The sequence below is a fragment of the Salvelinus sp. IW2-2015 genome, linkage group LG20 (assembly GCF_002910315.2).
Source record: "Salvelinus sp. IW2-2015 linkage group LG20, ASM291031v2, whole genome shotgun sequence".
Lineage (NCBI taxonomy): Eukaryota > Metazoa > Chordata > Actinopteri > Salmoniformes > Salmonidae > Salvelinus > Salvelinus sp. IW2-2015.
In genome coordinates this window covers 57,698,497-57,720,294 of record NC_036860.1, presented here as the reverse complement: position 1 = coordinate 57,720,294, position 21,798 = coordinate 57,698,497, and the positions used below count along the sequence as shown (strand labels likewise).

At 42.9% G+C, this 21,798-nt stretch overlaps 1 protein-coding gene across 1 annotated transcript in view; it reads right to left on the bottom strand.

The window, feature by feature from the left end:
• Positions 1-3,415: 3,415 nt before the first annotated feature.
• LOC111980022 (unconventional myosin-Vb) overlaps positions 3,416-21,798 on the bottom strand; it is an 86,643-nt gene continuing 68,260 nt past the window's right edge. Inside the window, exons 29-40 of the mRNA XM_070449755.1 lie at positions 20,800-21,042; positions 18,370-18,464; positions 11,781-11,979; positions 11,473-11,566; positions 11,125-11,271; positions 10,804-10,955; positions 10,550-10,639; positions 10,133-10,283; positions 9,476-9,764; positions 6,822-6,996; positions 6,562-6,642; positions 3,416-6,457 (exon numbers count right to left, since the gene is read on the bottom strand). Of these exons, the coding sequence (XP_070305856.1) occupies positions 6,305-6,457; positions 6,562-6,642; positions 6,822-6,996; positions 9,476-9,764; positions 10,133-10,283; positions 10,550-10,639; positions 10,804-10,955; positions 11,125-11,271; positions 11,473-11,566; positions 11,781-11,979; positions 18,370-18,464; positions 20,800-21,042 (1,869 nt within the window). The 3' untranslated portion in view covers positions 3,416-6,304. The remainder of the gene's footprint in view (positions 6,458-6,561; positions 6,643-6,821; positions 6,997-9,475; positions 9,765-10,132; positions 10,284-10,549; positions 10,640-10,803; positions 10,956-11,124; positions 11,272-11,472; positions 11,567-11,780; positions 11,980-18,369; positions 18,465-20,799; positions 21,043-21,798) is intronic.

The following is a 21,798-nucleotide window of genomic DNA, read 5'->3' as shown; positions in this document are numbered from 1 at the left end:
GCCAAAGGTGCTTCTAACATGTATTGACTCAGGGGGGCGAATAGGTATAGTAGTGTATTATTTTGTATTAATCTTTTACACATTTTTGAATTTTCCTTCCTCTTTGACATTACAGAGTATTTTGTGTAGATCATTGATAAAAAAAAGACAATTAAATCCATTTTGATTCCACTTTGAAACACAATAAAATGTGAAGAAATCCAAGGGGGTGGTAAACTTTCTATAGGCACTGTAGACCTGATTGCAGAGGTAACTTATTGTGTTTTTGCCTACAAAATTGAACTGAATGGCTTTCAAAAATCTGTTGCACAATAATAGTTAGAAAAATGTCAATACATCCCAGGTCATCTCTGCTAAACTACACATGGAAAATAAACCTGCAGCAACAGGAAATGTGAATTATTATGTGGATTATAATTAATGGACATTTTTGTAAGTGTTAATACATTTTTCATAAGGGAATATCAAGTCTGTAATTTCAAAGAGAAGATTACAAACTTCAGAAGCCTTTTTAACCCTTTATGCTTGTGGGAATTGGTCTATATAGATAGGGCTAAAATGAAATGTTTCTTCAGGAGAAATATGAAATGCATAACCATGGTAGCAATAGAAAGGGAACCGTTTAAAGATAAGGAGGAAATGGTTAGACCAAAGGGGAGTGAGTACACATACACAACAGTTTGACACAAGACCGAATCCAAACACTACAATGTTGATGTTATGTGCATTGCACATTTACTGTACTTTTCACCACATTTGTTGATAACGAAATCTGAAAATACTCTGGATACGTTCAGTAACATGATAAGACTATTCCTGGAAAATGTGGGGTAGGTGAAAATTAAGACAAAAAAATGACAAGGGTTTGAGTGAGAGGACTAACTGGTGTCTCCAAGTGGCCACATACCTCTCCAAAGTGTGCAGTTTCTTAACAATTTCAATGCACTTTTATGACTCAAAGAAGTCTTCAACAATAAGGTACTTTTTTGAGCTCTCCTTGCTGTGCCATAGAGGCGCAACCACACATTTGTTAAATTTGGAACACAACCCCCCACCTTCACACAATTACTGTTGTTGTTTACCCAATCCAGAAACAGTCCATTATAAATCACAATCTGGGTTCAGGTGGGCATGATTTGAAAGCTTGTACTATTGCCAACATGGCTAGCTAAGTTATAAAATATGATCTTACAGTGTTAAGCTTTCACAGGGCAGTTCAGAGAAACAGACTGTAATGTTGATGCCCATAGAAAGGAGTGATGAGTGCATTCAGGTGCGTGTGCCGCGACAAATTATCTTAACAATAAACAAACATAGGCTGATTCTGTTCAGAACAACCTAGGGTATGACGACATGTCATCTTGTAACTGTACAACAAATATATTGATCATAAATGTTGACACTGTATATGAAATTTGTTTTATGATTTGCAAATGTGAAGTGCACATTTGGACTCACGGGTGTTTGGCTCGCTTGTATGACATCAAAGTGGTATTTATTCTAATCCTCAACGTGTCATCTTTTAAAATACAGATTCCTCTTAATTTACAGAAATTCCCTCTCTCAGACAACAAAAGATTTCCAAAAGTTGCCCAATTAGCAGGAGGGATGGGGGAAATTTCTTGTTGCTCACGATGCTCAAGTTCAGAACAGCTGTCAGTCAAAACCCATGCAGCACTGTGAAGCGCAGAGCCAGAGCTCTGATGTCATGTACAGCAGGTTACTGTATAGCCACTACGCTCCAACTTAGGTGCTTATTAGTGCCCAAATCTGCCATTTTCAACCATATACGGGTACTAGTGTAAAAGGCTACACCTCAAATAACCTACAAGTTTTAAATGTATTGCATTGCAGGAAAGTTATTTTGCAACAGGGTGGTCAAATTAAGATCCTACATCTGTAGCTCCACACTTTCCACGGCACATAATCTTGCATCACCGGCATATCTTTTGACCAGTTGGTCAAGAAATCCCCTTCCTTACGTCACTCTGTAATTATGTTCAACATTCAGAATGTAGAGTGAATGTCGTCATCTCACAATGTTTATACCCTGTTCTAATCATTATCAGATGAGGTGGTGTTCTCTGAGGTTTCTGGTGCAGGCTGAGCAACGAGATACTGGGTCATCCCCTGAGAGTCAAAGAGGAACCATGTGTGGTTTGTAAAGGCCAATTTGACCACATGCTCGTCTGAGACACTTTCATCTATGTAAACCTGCTAAAACCCGGAATCTGTGGAACTGTAATTTGTGATATGAGTGCCAGAAAGTAGACAGAGATAATGTCGGTGGTTCTGTCAATAAAGATCAACCTGTCTGTGTCAGCCTTACTGTCAAATAAAAATGTAAACTTGGTCTGGTGTGTTCTAGCGGTCTAAGCCACTGCCTCTGTAGCACATGTACAATGTACCATTCCCAGCTTGGGTTCGTATCAGATCCACTGCTCTTTCAGCATTCTCTCTCCTACCTCTCACCTCTATCTATCCACTAAACATAGAAAATACTTACAAATATATTGAAAAACAAAACCAAATAAAGTCATGCAACACTACCTATCATTTCCTCACTGATCAGCTTGTTCTGAGAACAGAGTTACCAACCACCTGAGATACTGAAGGGTAACCTCGGACACCTGAGATAGAGAGACAGCCATTCAGGTGCAGCTGCTCAGGTACAGTAGAGACACAACCAACAGTATGTTACCATGGGAAACAACCAACAGACTGCTACCATGGGAAACAACCAAGAGCCACATTCACAAAGCCTTCCACACACCGTGTGTGTGTGTGTGTGTGTGTGTGTGTGTGTGTGTGTGTGTGTGTGTGTGTGTGTTGGTGTGTGGTGTGTGTGTGTGTGTGTGTGGTGTGTGTGTGTGTGTGTGTGTGTGTGTGGTGTGTGTGTGTGTGTGTGTGTGTGTGTGTGTGTGTGTGTGTGTGTGTGTGTGTGTGTGTGTGTGTGTGTGTGTGTGTGTTGTGTGGTGTGTGTGTGGTTTGAGAGAAGCAGGAGGAGAGACAAAAACAGGGAAGGGGGGGAGACAAACATTCTACCAATACCCACAGATGCCAGGTGGTTGCAAGGCTGTGGTTGGTATGGAGAGATGAGGGTAATACATGGAAGGAGGTAGAGACAGGGTCATGTTGTGGTTCATCTTCCCCATCTGTAGTTGTGCTATTAGCTAAGAGTAGAGTGAGATCTCACACAACACCAACGCAGATGCACCATGCTGCCGTGCCTATACAGTGCTGTTAAAGTATACTGACAGGTCTTTAGGACAGAGTGAGCTGTCCTTCTGAGTAGTTTAAAACTTCCCCAGGGGAACTCCACACAGCTTATAATGCAATTCTGAAGTTGGTTTTTGGTATTCTATCAAAACCCCCAAAGTATTTTCAGTGCATAATTCACAACACAAAACATGTATTCAACATTTTCTATTTTTTATTTGGCCTTTTGTAATACAATTTTTTTCAAAGAAAGATTGTGAGGTTACATTTTGTTCAAACCGAGTCAATACATTGTATATTATTTTCACCCACTGACTAAATAAGTTTCCTAATTATAGAGATATAAGAGAAAAACTGTACCTCCCCCGACCATAAAACCACTGGCATATGAATGTACTTATCATTTACTCATCCACAAAACCAGATCATTGGGAGTTTTCAATGCTTCATCTAACATCTATTAATTTAAGTACATAAATACATCATTCACCATGTCACCAAATTGATATTGTGCAACATGTACTATTCTGCATACATGCAACACACTTCAATAAAACACATCATCAATAAACTTTAGGGCAAGTGAGACCTCTGCTTTAGAAAGAGCTTCAAAACTAAGGACAACATATCAATGTATGAACGCTTGCATCCACACTCTAAATCACACACCAGTTCCTTTACTCCTGTTCAATTTCAGCAATGAAACTTATGACATAGAAAACACAAACAATGTATACATTTATCAAACTTTTATGGCACACAGGGCCCATAGACTAAAGGCCTCTCTGGGGGTGTGGCCCCTGTGAAATATATTATTCTGTGTATAGCCTCATGATATAATGGGTATATGATCGTGAATTTTGACATATAGTGAGGAATGCAGTGAAACGTCGTATAAAAAAGCATGAGTTGGCGCACACTCAGAAAAATGTTGTGTAGGAGGTGCTGACTAACGGCGAGTAAACTGTAGGCTATAAAAATAAAGAGTCACAGACTATATACAAGCTCCCAGTAATGTAATGGGTAAACCACCAACGTTTCGGCATCACTCTTCCAGTCTTAACATAAGCAATACCAAATGCTTTATAACTGACAGAGAGCAGCAGAGAGGGTGTTATTGGAACTCTACTATAATGTCCCACAATCCACAGAGGACTGTTATAAAAACACACTGTGCGAAACATACAGAGGAAAAGGAATGACACTCAAAATGGGCGAGTAGTAGCGTTAGAACAACTCTGTCCCCCTTTACCATAAAAAACTCCACTGTATTCAAAAAGAAACAGGCCACATTAACATATTCCAAACAAAACACGAGGTGAATCAGGGATGCTCCTGTACACATTACTGGCATTGTTAGTAGCTAGAGACCTTCCACACACCGGCTTTGCTCTAGTAAAAGCTGCTCTGATATCTCTGAATGGAGGCTAGGGGAACTGCTCACTAATGGTTCTGGGATTTGAAAAGGTGCTTACAACTCCACAGAGGAACAACACCAGTATTAGTGTTTTCTAACCAATAGGATTGGCAGAACGAAGCAGAAACACAGTGGAGTTGCAGACATGATCTTTTATTATTTACTCCAGTTTCATGGAGCTGAGGGCACTTTATCTCAAGTGAAGACTGAGGGTATCGGAGTATCATAATGAAGTTACCTCGACCTTCCACATACTCTCCGCATCACAACTGTAACGGCAGTCCAAGGAAACGGCAACAAAGAAGACATCCTTTGAGAAATCAGACAAATGTCGCTCTCGATTACTTAGGATCAAAATGTACTGTCAAGTTTCCTTAGTCCTCTCATCAGTAGTCTTTGATAGCTGTGTGGCTCTTCCTCTCCCTGTCTGGTGGTACTTCTCATTTTCTCTGGTCTCACTTACTAATAAACAGTCTCTCACTTCCATTGAATCACTCTGTCCTGCAGCAGACTGTCCTGGCATGGCCACAGATCTGTTGGTGCCGTCTTACCAACACCTGCCAGTCATCGTCATGCCATGCAGGAGTTGGCAAGACAGCACAAACAGATCTGGAACCAGGCTAAGACTGTCCTGCTAGAATTGCTGTTATCTTACTCCGCACAGGACACTCAATATCTCATGTATTACACCTCTCTAGTTCCATTTTAAAATGCACTTTCTCCTGCCCTCTCTACTCAAGTTCACCAACACATGCATCTATCGGACTTACTTAATCCTCACTTACATAAAGCTTGGCTTTGTTTCTCTTTATTCTGAGACGATACCGAACATTTCAATGAGATAGCAGAGTCAGATAAATTGAATTCAGAGTAAAAACAACAACACATCTCTCTGTTGAGAGCTTCAGACTTCCTGGCCCTTGCAGGAAACTGTGTGCTCTTATCTAAAGACAATAGTTTCTTCTATGTAAGATACCAAATAAAACTTGAGCCTCAGAAGACTGAGGATTCCTCAAGGCGTAGGAAAGATAGAGAGAAGCAGAGCTACAGGGCTGTGTGCAGTGGGAGTCCCCAACAGAGCCACTGCAATGCAGTGCTGCTCCTGTCTGCTCCTAGAGAGGAGTAGGCTGAGACATAGAGAATTAACTCATCATGAGGAAGACCGACAGTGACACAGTAGAACAAGACACCTTGGATGCTAGGCAGAGTGGCTAACTGGAAATGAATGCTTTGTCAATGGAAGTGTGAGTGCACACATTTACACAGATTCAATTAATCTGTGAGAGGAATTAATTACAGTGTGCTTACCATAAAGACTTCTTAAAATGAATAAAATAAATTACTGCATGGTACAGAACTGATGGTTAATCATTGAAGCACAGCATCTCAATAGTCAGCTGTAGAAGACACCAAGGGAGGCTGCAGTTGTGGACAGGTATAAAGGATGACTTAATACCACATTCTGCTGGATTTACACAGACAGAGACTTGACAGACTCCATTATTGGTCAGTTGGAAGGTTCTTTGTCTTCCAGTGAGTCCTGGAGTCTTGTCGCCCTCTGCTGTTGAGATCAACAGCTAGAAGTAAGTTACCCAGGTTAGAGGGAGCTCTTTTGGGCTCTGCTCTTCTTTGCTAAGAACCAGGCCTGTGGTAGGCCTTGCTGAAGCCTCAGACTCGAGTGAGGAAGTCTAGGCTTAGGTTGGCAGGGATGTGCAGGGTCTCCAGGCTGAGGGCGGAAGGGGTGTAGGGGAACAGGACAGGGAAGGTGTGCTTGGTGTCCACCAGGAGCATTGGGACATCGTTCCTATCCTGCAGACGATTCTGAGGACAACAAGATAGACAACATTTGGTTCAAAAATATATATAAAAGAAAAAATATAAAAATTGACCGAAAATAATTGATTAAATAGATTAAGTATTGTTACCTGGATGTTTCGGATAAAGGACACAGTGACTCTTTCCTCAAACTCGTTGAGCGGGGTGTAGAGGTTGAGAATTTTTACGATCTGTGCGATAAATAAGACACTGGTTAATACTCTTCCTGTGAACTTTGAGATAGAGTTGTTAGTAGAGCTCTGTGTGCCGGATGCAGTAGGATTGGTGATGTGATGATGAGAGTGGAGCTCTGTGTGCTGGATGTGCAACAGATTTGTAACAGGTTTGTGTAACAGGTGTTTAAGTGTACCTGCTGCATGGTGAGAGAGGTGCACAGGGAGCAGATGGCCTCGGCATCCTGGGACGTCTTCTTCTTGACCTGCAGCAGCTGGGCGGCCTGGATAACGGGCCCTATGTTAACCACCGCCCCGCTCTGGTGAAGGTTCTTCCCTCTCAGCCACTCCTCCATCTGACTGATGTTGTACCTGACCAATCACAGTGAAACACACTTAGTATAGAGCCACCTCTTAAGTGAATAGCCTTCATCAAACCCATTATGCTACTGTAATGAGCTACAGTTCTTCTCCCTCTCTGTAACAGTACTGAGTGCTCCTGTCCTCTCAGCAATACAGTATGTACCGTTAAAGGGAAACTCCACCCAAAAATTATATATAGTGTGATGGGCGAGCACGGCCTAGACCCAGAGATAGTCCACTGTTCAAATCAAATCTAATTGTATTTGTCACATGCGCCGCATGAAGGAAAAGGAAACCGCACACTGCTCTTGATACTTTGTAGACTCTTTTATTAAATCTCATGTGCAATCATTGCCATCATATGTAAAGGACTCTATAGACTTCATAAACAAGATCTCACCAATAACGGGTTTAAATGGTCACATTAGATGTCGAGAGTCTTTATACCAGCATTCCCCATGTGGGGGGGCTGGCAGCACTAGCACACTATTTGGGAGACAGAGATACTAATGAATATCCACCAACAAACTTCATTCTAGAGTTGGCTGAATATGTTTTGACGTACAACTATTTCAGGTTTGATGATGAATACTATCTCCAAACGAATGGAACATCGATGGGCTCTACATTTGCTCCGAGCTATGCCAACCTCTATATGGGTCTTTTTGAAGAACGTTTTGTTAATAATGAAAACGAGAATCCATTTTTGAACAAAGTCCTTAAGTGGTATCGATATATTGATGACATTTTTTGTATATGGGTAGGAACTGAAGAAGAACTGTCAGATTTTATGGCACTACTCAATGACATTGACCCCAATCTCAAATTCACTATTGAACGTGACACTAAACGTGTTCATTATCTCGATATGTGGATTGAGAAATCAAATGGAACCTTGTTTACAAGTCTATATAGAAAAGAAACGGACAGAAATACTCTATTACAGGGTGACAGCTTCCACCCTGAGCCATTAAAAAGAGGACTTCCAAGAAGCCAATTTTTTAGACTGCGCCGTATATGCCACTCCACAGATGATTATCTAGAAAAAGCAGCGGAGATGCGCATGAGGTTTCTAAAAAGAGGCTATTCGTCACAATGTGTGGATGAAGCTCATAACTTYGCATTGGAAAAAACACGAGATGAACTGCTACAAAAAAGACCGGCTAAAGCTAAAGAACACTCCGTAATGTTCACAACCACATATACTTTGAATTCGCGAAAAGTGGGAGAGGTGGTCAAGAAACACTGGCATATTTTATCATCGGACCCAGCTTTGCCGGCTGAATTTAAATATCCACCACGTATTGTGTATAGGAGAGGTCGCAATTTACGCGATAAATTYGTTCATGCCAACTGCCAGCCACTTAAGAAAATTAGCCAAGCACTTTTACGCCCTCTACCAAATGGTAGCTATAAATGCAGAGGATGCGCACAGTGCAACAATATGATGAAGTGTCAATATTTCTGTCACCCACACACAGGAAAAAGGTTCCAAATAAATGACATTGTTACGTGTTCAACCACCCATGTTATTTACATTATTAAATGTCCATGTGGGCTCTGTTATGTCGGTAAAACCACCCGCTCTCTCAAACAGAGAATTAGTGAACATAAAAGTTCAATCAGGAGAAACGACAGGGATTATCCAGTCGCTGTACATTTCAATGACATGAAGCATGACATTTCCACCTTTAGATTTTGTGGCATAGAGAAAGTTAAGATATCAGACAGGGGAGGTGATATTAATAATACTCTGAGTAAAAGAGAATGTTTTGGGATTTTCACCCTCCAGACATTGTTTCCAAAAGGACTTAATGATGAAATGCCTTTGTATGTTATGCTGTGAATTGGAACATGAAATGTGTGTCTCTTGTAGATTATTCTGACGTTTTTCATATGATGCACATTTGTGGCCTGCTGGAGGTCATTTTGCAGGGCTCTGGCAGTGCTCCTCCTTGCACAAAGGCGGAGGTAGCGGTCCTGCTGCTGGGTTGTTGCCCTCCTACGGCCTCCTCCACGTCTCCTGATGTACTGGCCTGTCTCCTGGTAGCGCCTCCATGCTCTGGACACTACGCTGACAGACACAGCAAACCTTCTTGCCACAGCTCGCATTGATGTGCCATCCTGGATGAGCTGCACTACCTGAGCCACTTGTGTGGGTTGTAGACTCCGTCTCATGCTATCACTAGAGTGAGAGCACCYCCAGCATTCAAAAGTGACCAAAACATCAGCCAGGAAGCATAGGAACTGAGAAGTGGTCTGTGGTCACCACCTGCAGAARCACTCCTTTATTGGGGGTGTCTTGCTAATTGCCTATAATTTCCACDTMTTGTCTATTCCATTTGCACAACAGCATGTGAAATTTATTGTCAATCAGTGTTGCTTCCTAAGTGGACAGTTTGATTTCACAGAAGTGTGATTGACTTGGAGTTACATTGTGTTGTTTAAGTGTTCCCTTTATTTTTTTGAGCAGTGTATGTAAACATACCTGAGCTGCATGCCAGTGCTCCAGGAACAGACGTCTTTCCTGAGCAGCAGGTTGTTGAGGGTGATAGCGTTGATGCTGTAGAACAGCTGCCGGACCACCTGGCTTGCTATCTCTGGGTCCAGGCCGTGCTCGCCCATCACACTGTGGAACTGGCCCAGCTGTTTGATCAGGGCCTCTAGGGTGTAGCTCCCCGGGCCCTCCCCGTCCATACTGGAGGAGCGGTTTCTATAACCCATGGGCTTTACTCCCGCCAGGCTGGGGATGCTCTCACTCTCCAACATGGCCGACACTGTCCGGGGGAAGGAAGGAGATAGTCGTTCATGCGACGTATTCATTAATTCATTAATACATTTCTATAGGTTTGATTGTTTATTCATCTAATTTTAGGAAACCTAAGTACTGAACTATAAGTACTGAACTATAAGTACTGAACTATAAGTACTGAACTATAAGTACTGAACTGTGTAAACGTAGATCAGTAATAGAACGGAATAAACATACAGTATAAAAGCCAAATATCATGTAAGTAATTATATCAATGTGAAAACAGCGGTACAATCAACCCAGAATGAAGAAAAAGTTGGTCCCTTTCCAATTCCATTGTCCCTAAACTTTGGACCATACAGCTCTTGGCCCCTAGCTCCCCCAGCTCCTCACCGATCATGGGCTGCATCATGTGCTCTGCCACCTTGATGAGCTGCTGGTAGATCTGAATGGAGAGATCACTCAGCACCTGGCGGTACTCCGCCAGGTCAAAGTTCTTCAGGCAGTGTTCATTCTGTTTGGCTGTGTTCTGAGTCATAAACGCCTGGGAACACACAACAAGACAGGGATGACAGTTGTAGAGTGTTACAATTTGTAGAGTTTACAACAAGTGTATTTATGTTCTATTTACAAAAGTCTGTACATCTTTAAAGTGCATTGTGTATGGAGAGAGATCAAAGAGTAATCCGATTGTATAAAATGTCTGTAAATCTACCTCTTATTTCAATGAGTTCAAGTACTGAACATCTAGCATCTCTTCACAGTTTTTAATGAGCAGAATGATCTCTGAGACATCAAAGTAAGTCTCACCTCATCTCCACTGTACTGCTTGAGACAGTGCAGCAGACGACTCGTGTTGGCCAGCCAGAAGGAGGTCATCTCAAAGTCATTATTGTTTTTCTGCATTGGAATTGCAAAATGAAAGTGTTAAATACCAGAATCACTGTACTTTATTTCTGACCAATCTTTCCTTGCAACTGACTTCCAAAGATCCATCGCAAACAGACATTAAAATATGTATGAAATCTCAATCCATATGTGTGAGTAGAACTCTGTATCTGTACCTTGAGGACCTTCTTAATGGCGTTGATGTTGGAGGTGAGCAGAGAGTGGACCTTCTGGTCATCGTTGATGTAGTCCGCATGGCGGATGCACATGAAGAGGATGTAGGCAGGTAGGCAGGGCACTGTTGCTGATACAGCGTGGGGTTTCATGTCTGGAACACCAAACAGCACATAATAACACTGAAACAAGTTCATCCACAATTTCAGTGATCATTGTAGTAATCGTGTGGATTTGAGAATATAATGTTACGTTCTGGACTGGACAGGTGTTGTACTTGTGATGCGGTCATATCGTAGCTGATTTGAGTTGCAATGTCGTACCAGTGATGAGTGTTTTGACCAGCAGAGCCTCGTCCTCCTTGTAGTACTCCAGCATGCCCTCAAAGTCCTTCTCTCTGCGCTGGACAGTCACCTGACGGGTCAGCTGTGGCTTGGCCTTGGTGGGCTGGGATGATGCAGTCAAAGACACTGGAAAGGGCAAAAGACAAAGTGGTCACTAATATTGCCATAATCATCATAGATATACATATTAACCATCATACTGTAGGTCCATCACTAGGCCTTCATTACAGCTTAGTGAGACCAATACAGACAGTATTCATTAGGCCTTTATTACAGCTTAGTGAGACCAATACAGATAGTATTCATCAGGACTTCCAGCTCTCTCACCTTCCAGATCTGGAACTTTCTTCATGTAGATCCTCAGCTGCTTCTTCAGCTTCCTCTCGTTCTTCTCCAGTTTCTCCACAAGCTCTTTTAAGTCCTGTAGTAGCAGAAACATTCAAGAAGGTCAACACAACACTATAACTTTCAGAGCTCTGGACTGTTCCATTCCAATAGGTGTCCTTGGGCCCGTATTCACAAAGAGTCTCAAAGGAGGAGTGCTGATATAAGATTAGTTTAGCCTTTTAGCTCATAATGAATAATAAGACTACATGGATGAGTGTGTAGGGGGTAGGAGGTTGCAGTGTTCTCACCAGGTTGTCGTTGGTGAGGCGGGTGATCTCCTGCTGGACGCTGTACTCCACCTGGGCCTCAGGGGACAGAGACATGGTGTGGTTCAGCATCTCCTGTTTCTTCTCTATGTCGTCCTTCAGCAACTCAATCTGGGTGTTGAACGCTGCCAGCTCATCCTCGTGCTTCCTGGCCTGAGACTGAAGCTGGGCCTCCAGCAGCCTGGGAGAGAGGGGGTGAGGGGAGACAGGGAGAAAAAGAAAAAGGAGAGAGGAGTTGAGGGGGAGACAGGGAGACAGGGAGAAGAAGAAGGAGAGAGGGGGTGGTTACAATAAGCCTAAAGCTGACCAAACCGTCACAAACTTCTACCTTGTAGAATTCCTGTACCATAGTGTGGAGACTTACTGTATTAAATATGGTTTCATATGTCATAAACATCATAACCGCCACAGTTTGAGATTATTTTTGTCCCATTAAATGTTCTATTTTACCACAGACATAGGAAGAGGGTAGGAGATTAAGCAGGAAGGCAGTGAGTAGAGAAGGCAGTAAGCAGGAAGGCAGTAAGTAGAGAAGGCAGTAAGCAGGAAGGCAGTAAGTAGAGAAGGCAGTAAGCAGGAAGGCAGTTAAGTTAGAGAAAGGCAGTAAGCAGGAACGCAGTAAGTAGAGAAGAAAGCAGAAGACGACAACCTGGCCACTTGTTTTAGACCCTGGTATCCAGGCCCAGCTCGCCATCTTCATTCAAATAACCCAGTCTGAAGCTTTGCTACCGCCGGCAAGGCAGGAGAGAGAGACAGACAGACAGACAGAGACAGACAGAGACAGAGAAAGGAAGGAAGAAAGAGAAAAAAAATTGACAGATGAAAACAGAACAGAGCAAGAGGAGTTAGCACCACAGAGAGTTAGAGCAGAAACCCTCAAGAGGAAGCAGAGATTTTGCAGTTAAAATCTTATAACTGACAAGCAAAAAAGCCCTCACACACCACACGAACAGGTACAGACAGACAGAGACAGACAGACACAGACTATCATCTCCTCTAAAGCACAGTGAAGGACCTCTCTCCAAGCAAAAGCTTCTATATGCACCTACACCCACAGGGATGTTCACCCTTTTAACCCAGCCATTCCTGCAGGGTGAGGGGTGTCATTATATGGCCACCTGCTCTCATTACTGCCATCTATCTGCTGGTTCATGTTGCCATAACGATGATGTCTAACACTTCCCTACAGGTTAAAAGGTTCTGCTCTCCAGATACAACAGAGGTGCTAAATATCCCTGGTGTCTAGGCTAGATTCCTCCAGCCGGGCCAGGACGCAGAATGAAAGATAAATATAAAAAGGACAGGAATAGATGACGAGGGAATGGAAGATTGCTCTGGGTCGAATGAATCTGTGTGCTTCGAGGGGTTCATCATGAGCAACACAAATGTCTTCCCTCCCTGGTAATCTGAGAACCATCTAAAACCGGGGGGGGGGGGGGGTCATGAATGTAGAGAGATCCGGAACAATAACACTGTGTCAACAACAATGGGGTGGAATCAAAAGCAGTGTGCAGTTTGCCATCAGTATGTCACCAGAACATCAGAATGATGGGTACAGTTTTGATCAGAAAGATGACCTGATGTTACTCTGAGAGGAAAATGCCAACCGACTATGTGACAATTCTGAACTGTCTCTCGGGTCTAGCCTAGTTAAAATGTTCATTTGGGAAAAGCTGCACTGCAATAGCTTTTTGGTTTGTCTGTCTGTCTGTCAGGTACTGACGCACCCCAAACATCCCCTTTAGCAGGAGTTTGAGTTCCTCCACACGGGGAAATGTTACGGGTCACTAGAGGAATAGAGTCAAACGATTCTTTGTCCCAGGGGCAGTAAGGTTCCTGAACGTCTAAAACCACCAGTAGGACCAGCGGACTGGCCTACAACTAACATTGCAGTTGACAGAATGTTATATTGTGTATAGTGTATATACTGATGATTGTTAATTGCTCATGAACTGCACTTTATATTGTCTGTGTGTGTCTTCTGTCTATCTCGGATTGTATTTTTAATGTACAGTGGCTTGCGAAAGTATTCACCCCCCATGGCATTTTTCCTATTTTGTTGCCTTACAACCTGGAATTCAAATGTTTTTTGGGGGGGTTTGTATCATTTGTTTACACAACATGCCTACCACTGACGACGCTAAATATTTTTTCTTGTGAAACAAACAAGAAATAAGACAAAAAACTGAAAACTTGAGCGTGCATAACTATTCACCGTCACATAGTCAATACGTTGTAGAGCCACTTTTTGCAGCAATTACAGCTGCAAGTCTCTTGGGGTTGGTCTCTATAAGCTTGGCACATCTAGCCACTGGGATTTTTGCCCATTTTTCAAGGCAAAACTGCTCCAGCTCCTTCAAGTTGGATGGGTTCCGCTGGTGTACAGCAATCTTTAAGTCATACCACAGATTCTCAATTGGATTGAGGTCTGGGCTTTGACTAGGCCATTCCAAGACATTTAAATGTTTCCCTTTAAACCACTCGAGTGTTGCTTTAGCAGTATGCTTAGGGTAATTGTCCTGCTGGAAGGTGAACCTCAGTCCCAGTCTCAAATCTCTGGAAGACTGAAACAGGTTTCCCTCAAGTATTTCCCTGTATTTAGCGCCATCTAACATTTCTTTAATTCTGACCAGTTTCCCAGTCCCTGCCGCTGAAAAACATCTCCACAGCATGATGCTGCCACCACCATGCTTCACTGTGGGGATGGTGTTCTTGGGGTGATGGGAGGTATTGGGTTTGCGCCAGACATAACGTTTTCCTTGATGGCCAGAAAACTACATTTTAGTCTCATCTGATCAGAGTACCTTATTCCATATGTTTGGGGAGTCTCCCACATGCCTTTTGGTGAACACCAAACGTGTTTGCTTATTTTTTTCTGGCCAATCTTCCGTAAAACCCAGCTCTGTGGAGTGCACAGCTTAAAGTGGTCCTATGGACAGATACTCCAATCTCCGCTGTGGAGCTTTGTAGCTACCTCAGGGTTATCTTTGGTCTCTTTGTTGCCTCTCTGATTAATGCCCTCCTTGCCTGGTCCGTGAGTTTTGGTGGGCGGCCCTCTCTTGGCAGGTTTGTTGAGGTGACATATTCTTTCCATTTTTTAAATAATGGATTTCAGTGGTGCTCCGTGGGATGTTCCAAGTTTCGGATATTTTTTTATAACACAACCCTGATCTGTACTTCTCCACAGCTTTGTCCCTGACCTGTTTGGAAAGCTCCTTGGTCTTCATGGTGCCGCTTGCTTGGTGGTGCCACTTGCTTAATGGTGTTGCAGACACTGGGACCTTTCAGAACAGGTGTATACAGTTGGGAGAAGAAGTATTTGATACACTGCCGATTTGCAGGTTTTCCTACTTACAAAGCATGTAGAGGTCTGTAATTTTTATCATAGGTACACTTCAACTGTGAGAGACGGAATCTAAAACAAAAATCCAGAAGATCACATTGTATGATTTTTAAGTAATTKATTTGCATTTTATTGCATGACATAAGTATTTGATACTCGAAAGCAAACTAATAATTTGGTACAGAAATCCTTTTGTTTGCACATGACAGAGGATCATACGTTGTCCTGTAGTCTTTGACAGTTTGCACCACACTCATGCAGGGATTTTGGGCCACATCCTCCATCAGACCCTTCTCCAGATCCTTCAGGTTTCGGGGCTGTCGCTGGCAATACGGCTTTCAGCTCCCTCCAAAGATTTCTATTGGTTCAGGTCTGGAGACTGGCTAGGCACTCCATGACCTTGAGATCTTCTTACGGAGCCACTCCTTAGTTTCCCTGGCTGTGTGTTCGGGTCGTTTGTCATGCTGAACGACCCCGCCACGCCTCTTCAATGCTTACTGAGGGAAGGAGGTTGTTGCGCAAGATCTCGCGATACATGGCCCATCCATCTCCTTCAATACGGTGCAGTCGTTTCCACCTCCATGCTTCACGGTTGGGATGGTGTTCTTGGGTGTTGTACCATCTCTTTCTTCTCCTCCAAACATGGCGAGTGGAGTTTAAGAAAAAAAGCTCTATTTTTGTCTCATCAGACCACATGAACCTTCTCCATTCCTCCTCTGGATCATCCAGATGGTCATTGGCAAACTTCAGACGGGCTGGACATTGTGTGTTGAGCAGGGGTACCTTGCGTGCGCTGCAGGATTTTAATCCATGACGGCGGTAGTGTGTTACTAATGGTTTTCTTTGAGACTGTGGTCCCAGCTCTCTTCAGTCATTGACCAGGTCCTGCCATGTAGTTCTGGCTGATCCCTCACCTGCGTCATGATCAATTGATGCCCACGAGGTGAGATCGTTGCATGGAGCCCCAGACGAGGGTGATGACCATCATCTGTGAACTTCTTCCATTTTTCTAATAATTGGCCCAAACAGTTGTTGCCTTCTCACAAGCTGCTTGCTATTGTCCTGTAGCCCATCCCAGCCTTGTGCAGGTTCTACAATTTACCCTGATGTCCTTACACAGCTCTCTGGTCTTGGCCATGTGGAGAGGTTGGAGTCCGTTTGATTGAGTGTGTGGACAGTGTGTTTTATTACAGGTAACGAGTTCAAACAGGTGCAGTTAATACAGGTAATGAGTGGAGAACAGGAGGGTTCTTAAAGAAAACTAACAAGGTCCTGTGAAGGAATGTTGTCACGGGTTGGTAGGTGATCAAATACTTATGTCATGCAATAAAATGCAAATTAATTACTTAAAAATCATACAATGTGATTTTCAGGATTTTTGTTTTAGATTCCGTCTCTCACAGTTGAAGTGTACCTATGATAAAAATTACAGACCTCTACATGCTTTGTAAGTAGGAAAACCTGCAAAATCGGCAGTGTTTCAAATACTTCTTCTCCCCACTGTATATACTGAGATCATGTGACAGATCATGTGACACCTAAATAAAGTCCACCTGTGTGCAATACAACTAATTATGTGACTTCTGAAGGTAATTAGTTGCACCAGATCTTATTTAGGGACTTCATAGCAAAGGGGGTGAAAACATACCACTTTTTTATTTTTTTTTATTTTTTACATTTCACTTCATCAATTTGGACTACTTTGTCTATGTACATTACATGAAATCCAAATAAGAATCAATTTAAATTACAGGTTGTAATGCAACAAAATAGGAAAAACGGCAAGGGGGATGAATACTTTTTCAAGTCCCTGTACGCACAGAGCCGCAACCACAATGCCTAGGTGTCTGGCTAGACTGTAAACTCTACTTCCAGACTCACATTAAGCATCTCCAATCCAAAATTAACTCTAGAATTGGCTTCCTTTATTCGAAACAAAGCATCCTTCACTCATGCTGCTAAACATACCCTCGTAAAACTGACCATCCTACCAATCCTCGACTTCGGCGATGTCATTTACAAAATAGCCTCCAACACTACTCAACAAATTGGATGCAGTCTATCACAGTGCCATCCGTTTTGTCACCAAAGCCCCATATACTACCCACCACTGCGACATGTATGCTCTCGTTGGCTGGCCCTCGCTTCAAACTCGTCGCCAAACCCACTGGCTCCAGGTCATCTACAAGTCTTTGCTAGGTAAAGCCCCGCGGTATCTCAGCTCACTGGTCACCATAGCAGCACCCAACCGTAGTACGTGCTCCAGCAGGTATATCTCACTAGTCACCCCCAAAGCCAATTCCTCCTTTGGCCGCCTTTCCTTCCAGTTCTCTGCTGCCAATGACTGGAACGAACTGCAAAAATCACCGAAGCTGGAGACTCATCTCCCTCACTAGCTTTAAGCACCAGCTGTCAGAGCAGCTCACAGATCACTGCACCTGTACATAGCCCATCTGTAAATATCCCATCCAACTACCTCATCCCCATACTGTATTTATTTATTTATCTTGCACCTTTGCACCCCAGTATCTCTACTTGAACATTCATCTTCTGCACATCTATCACTCCAGTGTTTAATTGGTATATTGTAATTACTTCGCCACCATGGCCTATTTATTGCCTTACCTCCCTTATCTTACCTCATTTGTACACACTGTATATAGACTTTTCTACTGTATTATTGACTGTATGTTTGTTTATTCCATGTGTAACTCTGTGTTGTTGTATGTGTCAAACTGCTTTGCTTTATCTTGGCCTCGTCGCAGTTGTAAATGAGAACTTGTTCTCAACTAGCCTACCTGGTTAAATAAAGGTGAAATAAATAAAAAATGGCCCCATGGGGATAATAAAGTAATTCTCTTCTCTTGAACATTCTGTAGCTAAACTGGGTCTGTTGGACTACAACTGACTGATGTTGGTAGTAGAACTGAAAGCTGGGCAGAGGTACAGTCGTGAACATCTCTAGGCAATCTCCAGTTGGACAAAACTACAGTAGGCAACACTTATGTAATTGTCTGCAGTCACATAGAATGAAAGCTGAACCACCAGTGTGACACATTTTCAATCCAATCCATAAGTAACCATGTGATATTTACATTGAAAAACATTGCTGCCCATTCTGTGCACCAGTGGGTATGAGAGAAAAAACAGAAACATCCATATTCATCACAGGCCTGTTTGTTTTCCATTACTGCACTCACAATAGTAGGTACAGAAAGACAAACTTACTTCTTAGACTCACAGAGTCCATGGTAGGCCCTCACAGCCTCCTCCTTGTCTATGGGCTTCTTGCTGTTGGTCCATTCAGGCAKGTTATTGGTTTCCTATGGAGAGGAGAGGGGGATAAATGTATGATACCATCGGGCCGGTAGTAAAGACATTGGGAGAGAGTTGGTGGATACAACTGCTTTATAAGGTAATGAATAATGCAGACATTTATCAATTCATCTATTTCTCTCTTTAAATCAAACCCAATCAGTGTTTAATACTCACTCATAAACCTCAGTCATACAGTATGAGGGGTTGGGTTAAATGTGGAAGACACATTTCAGTTGTACAACTGACTAGGTAACCCCCTTTCCTTTCCCTTATATTGTAGTAAAACTGTCCTCAACACACTTTCAAACTACAGGCCATCGCCTGTCTAACTCTGCATCTGAACCAATCAGTTGGGGAAGGAATAATCAGAGAGACAGGCCATCATCTCTGAGGGCGAGACAGGCCATCATCTCTGAGGGCAAGACATGTCAATCATAATCACAAATAGCCTCCAACACTCTACTCAGCAAATTGGATGCAGTCTATCACAGTGCCATCCGTTTTGTCACCAAAGCCCCATAACCACCCACCACTGCGACCTGTATGCTCTCGTCGGCTGGCCCTCGCTACATATTCGTCGCCAGACCCACTGGCTCCAGGTCATCTATAAGTCTTTGCTAGGTAAAGCTCCGCTTTATCTCAGCTCACTGGTCACGATAACAACACCCACCCATAGCACGCGCTCCAGCAGGTATATCTCACTGGTCATCCCCAAAGCCAACACCCCCTTTGGCCGCCTTTCCTTCCAGTTCTCTGCTGCCAATGACAGGAACGAATTGTAAAACTCGCTGATGTTGGAGACTTATATCTCCCTCACTAACTTTAAACATCAGCTATCTGAGCAGCTTACCAATCGCTATAGCTGTACACAGACCATCTGTAAATAGCCCATCCAATCTACCTACCTTATCCCCATATTGTTTTTATTTACTTMTTTGCACACCAGTATTTCTACTTGCACATCATCATCTGCACATCTATCACTCCAGTGTTAATTTGCTCAATTGTAATTCATTCGCCACTATGGCCTATTTATTGCCTTACCTCCTCACGCCATTTGCACACACTGTATATAGACTTTTTTTCTCTATTGTGGTATTGACTGTATGTTTGTTGATTCCATGTGTAACTCTGTGTTGTTGTTTGTGTCACACTGCTTTGCTTTATCTTGGCCAGGTCGCAGTTGTAAATGAGACCTTGTTCTCAACTGGCCTACCTGATTAAATAAAGGTGAAATAAAAAACATTTAATAAAAAATAAATCCTTCTAAGGAGTATGACACGCCAAGCATATCCTCGACTAACCTAGAAGGTGGGACTGGGAGAGAGCCGCTCAGTAGTCTGATATATTAACTAGACAGCCACATAAAGAGAGTCATGATACTGACAGTGATCTCTTCCTCTGTCTGACACATCTCTCTCTCTGTTAGGGAAATGTCTTTGTGAGGCGTGAGGAGGAATGACAATTGGAGAGATACGCCTCGGTGATGATTAAAGACTGTTTGTTCTGCTGCCTTCCACACCATCATCCTTTCTGCTCTCCTGTCCTTGAGTCGGCGCTGAGGCACTCCCTCTCAAACCAAACGTCTGGCTGCCCACGGTGCTTAACAGCATGGGGAGATCGCATTAACAATGCTCTTCATCAGGACATAAGTTCAGGTTAATACACTGCAGGAACATTACCATGTTAGGACTGATCTGCCATCGACTCCCAGTCTTTTACACTCCTAGTCCCATCTCTGTTGGAGGCCAGTCTCTGTCATAAGTCTCATAATGACTCTAGTTACATACTAGTCTATACATACTAATGATCTGTGGGGCTCAGTTGGTAGAGCATGGCGCTTGTAACGCCAGGGTTGTGGGTTCGATTCCCACAGGGGAGCAGTAAAAAAAAAGTATGAAAATGTATGCACTCACTAAAGTAAGTAGCTCTGTATAAGAGTGTCTGCTATATGACTAAAATATATCTATTTTTAAATGTAGTGTGGCTGTACCTTTGTCTGAACCCAACTAGAATGTAACATTTGTTCAAATGTTTCTTATTCCAGTTTTTTGTTTTGTGTAAGAAGCTGAAGACTGTCTATCATGTGCTTTTCATTCGGCTGATTTGACCCAATAAAGTTTCAGCACATTATAGTCATGTTGCCCATCAACCCAGAGTCACAAACAAGAAAAGTATATAATACGTGTATATTAATGTGTATATAAAAGTATATTAATGTGCCTGTAGATAACCTTTTGATAAGCAAACAGGGACATATAAAGTGGACAATCAATGCTGCATTTCCCAAGTACAGGCAACCAAAGCCATGTCAATTTAACTCCCAGTTTGTCAACTTACGATGTGATTGGTTGTCTCCTCCTTCTGATGGGCTGCACTGACAATCTGAGTCCTGAGGATGAGGACCTCCTCCTTGCGCACTTCCAGTTCCTCATTGGCTGCTTTGAGCTGGCCAAGCAGCAGGTTGTAGCCGTCCTGAAGCTCATTGGAGGAGCTGTTCTGGGAGGCGCGGTCAGCAATGGCCTTCCTAAGTTCGTTCAGGTCGTTCTTCAGCTTTTTGTTCTCAGACTCCAGCTCCTGCCTCTGTGGAAACACACGGCCAAAGTACATAGAGATTTATTGACAATCTAAAATTTAGTTTATGTAATCATTGGTTATCAAAGTGATTAAATACCAAGGCTCACTGTTGGAAAGAATGACAGTGATTGATAACAATAAAAGTAATAAAGTAATATACACTGAGTGTACAAAACATTAAGAACACCTGCTCTTTCCATGACAGACTAACCAGGTGAATCCAGGTGAAAGCTATGATCCCTTATTGATGTCACTTGTTAAATCCACTTCAATCAGTGTAGATGAAGGGGAGCAGACAAGTTAAAGAAAGACAACTGAGCCATGGCTTGTGTATGTGTGCCATTCAGAGGGTGAACGGGCAAGAGAAAATATTTAAGCCCCTTTGAACGTGGTATGGTAGTAGGTGCTAGGCACATCGGTTTGTGTCAAAAACTGCAACGCTGCTGGGTTTCATGCTCAACAGTTTCCCCATGTGTATCATGAATAGTCCACCACCCAAAGGACATCCAGCCACCTTGACCACTGTGGGAAGCATTGGAGTCAACATGGGCCAACATCCGTGTGGAATGCTTTCGACACCTTGTAGAGTCCACGCCCTGACAAATGGAGGCTGTTCTAAGGGCAAAGGGGGGAGGGGTACTACTCAATATTAGGAAGGTGTTCTTAATGTTTTGTACACTCAGTGTAGAGCAGAATAATATGTGATTGCTGCCACATTGAGTATGTTTACATGCACGCTAATCATTTGATATTAAACTGATT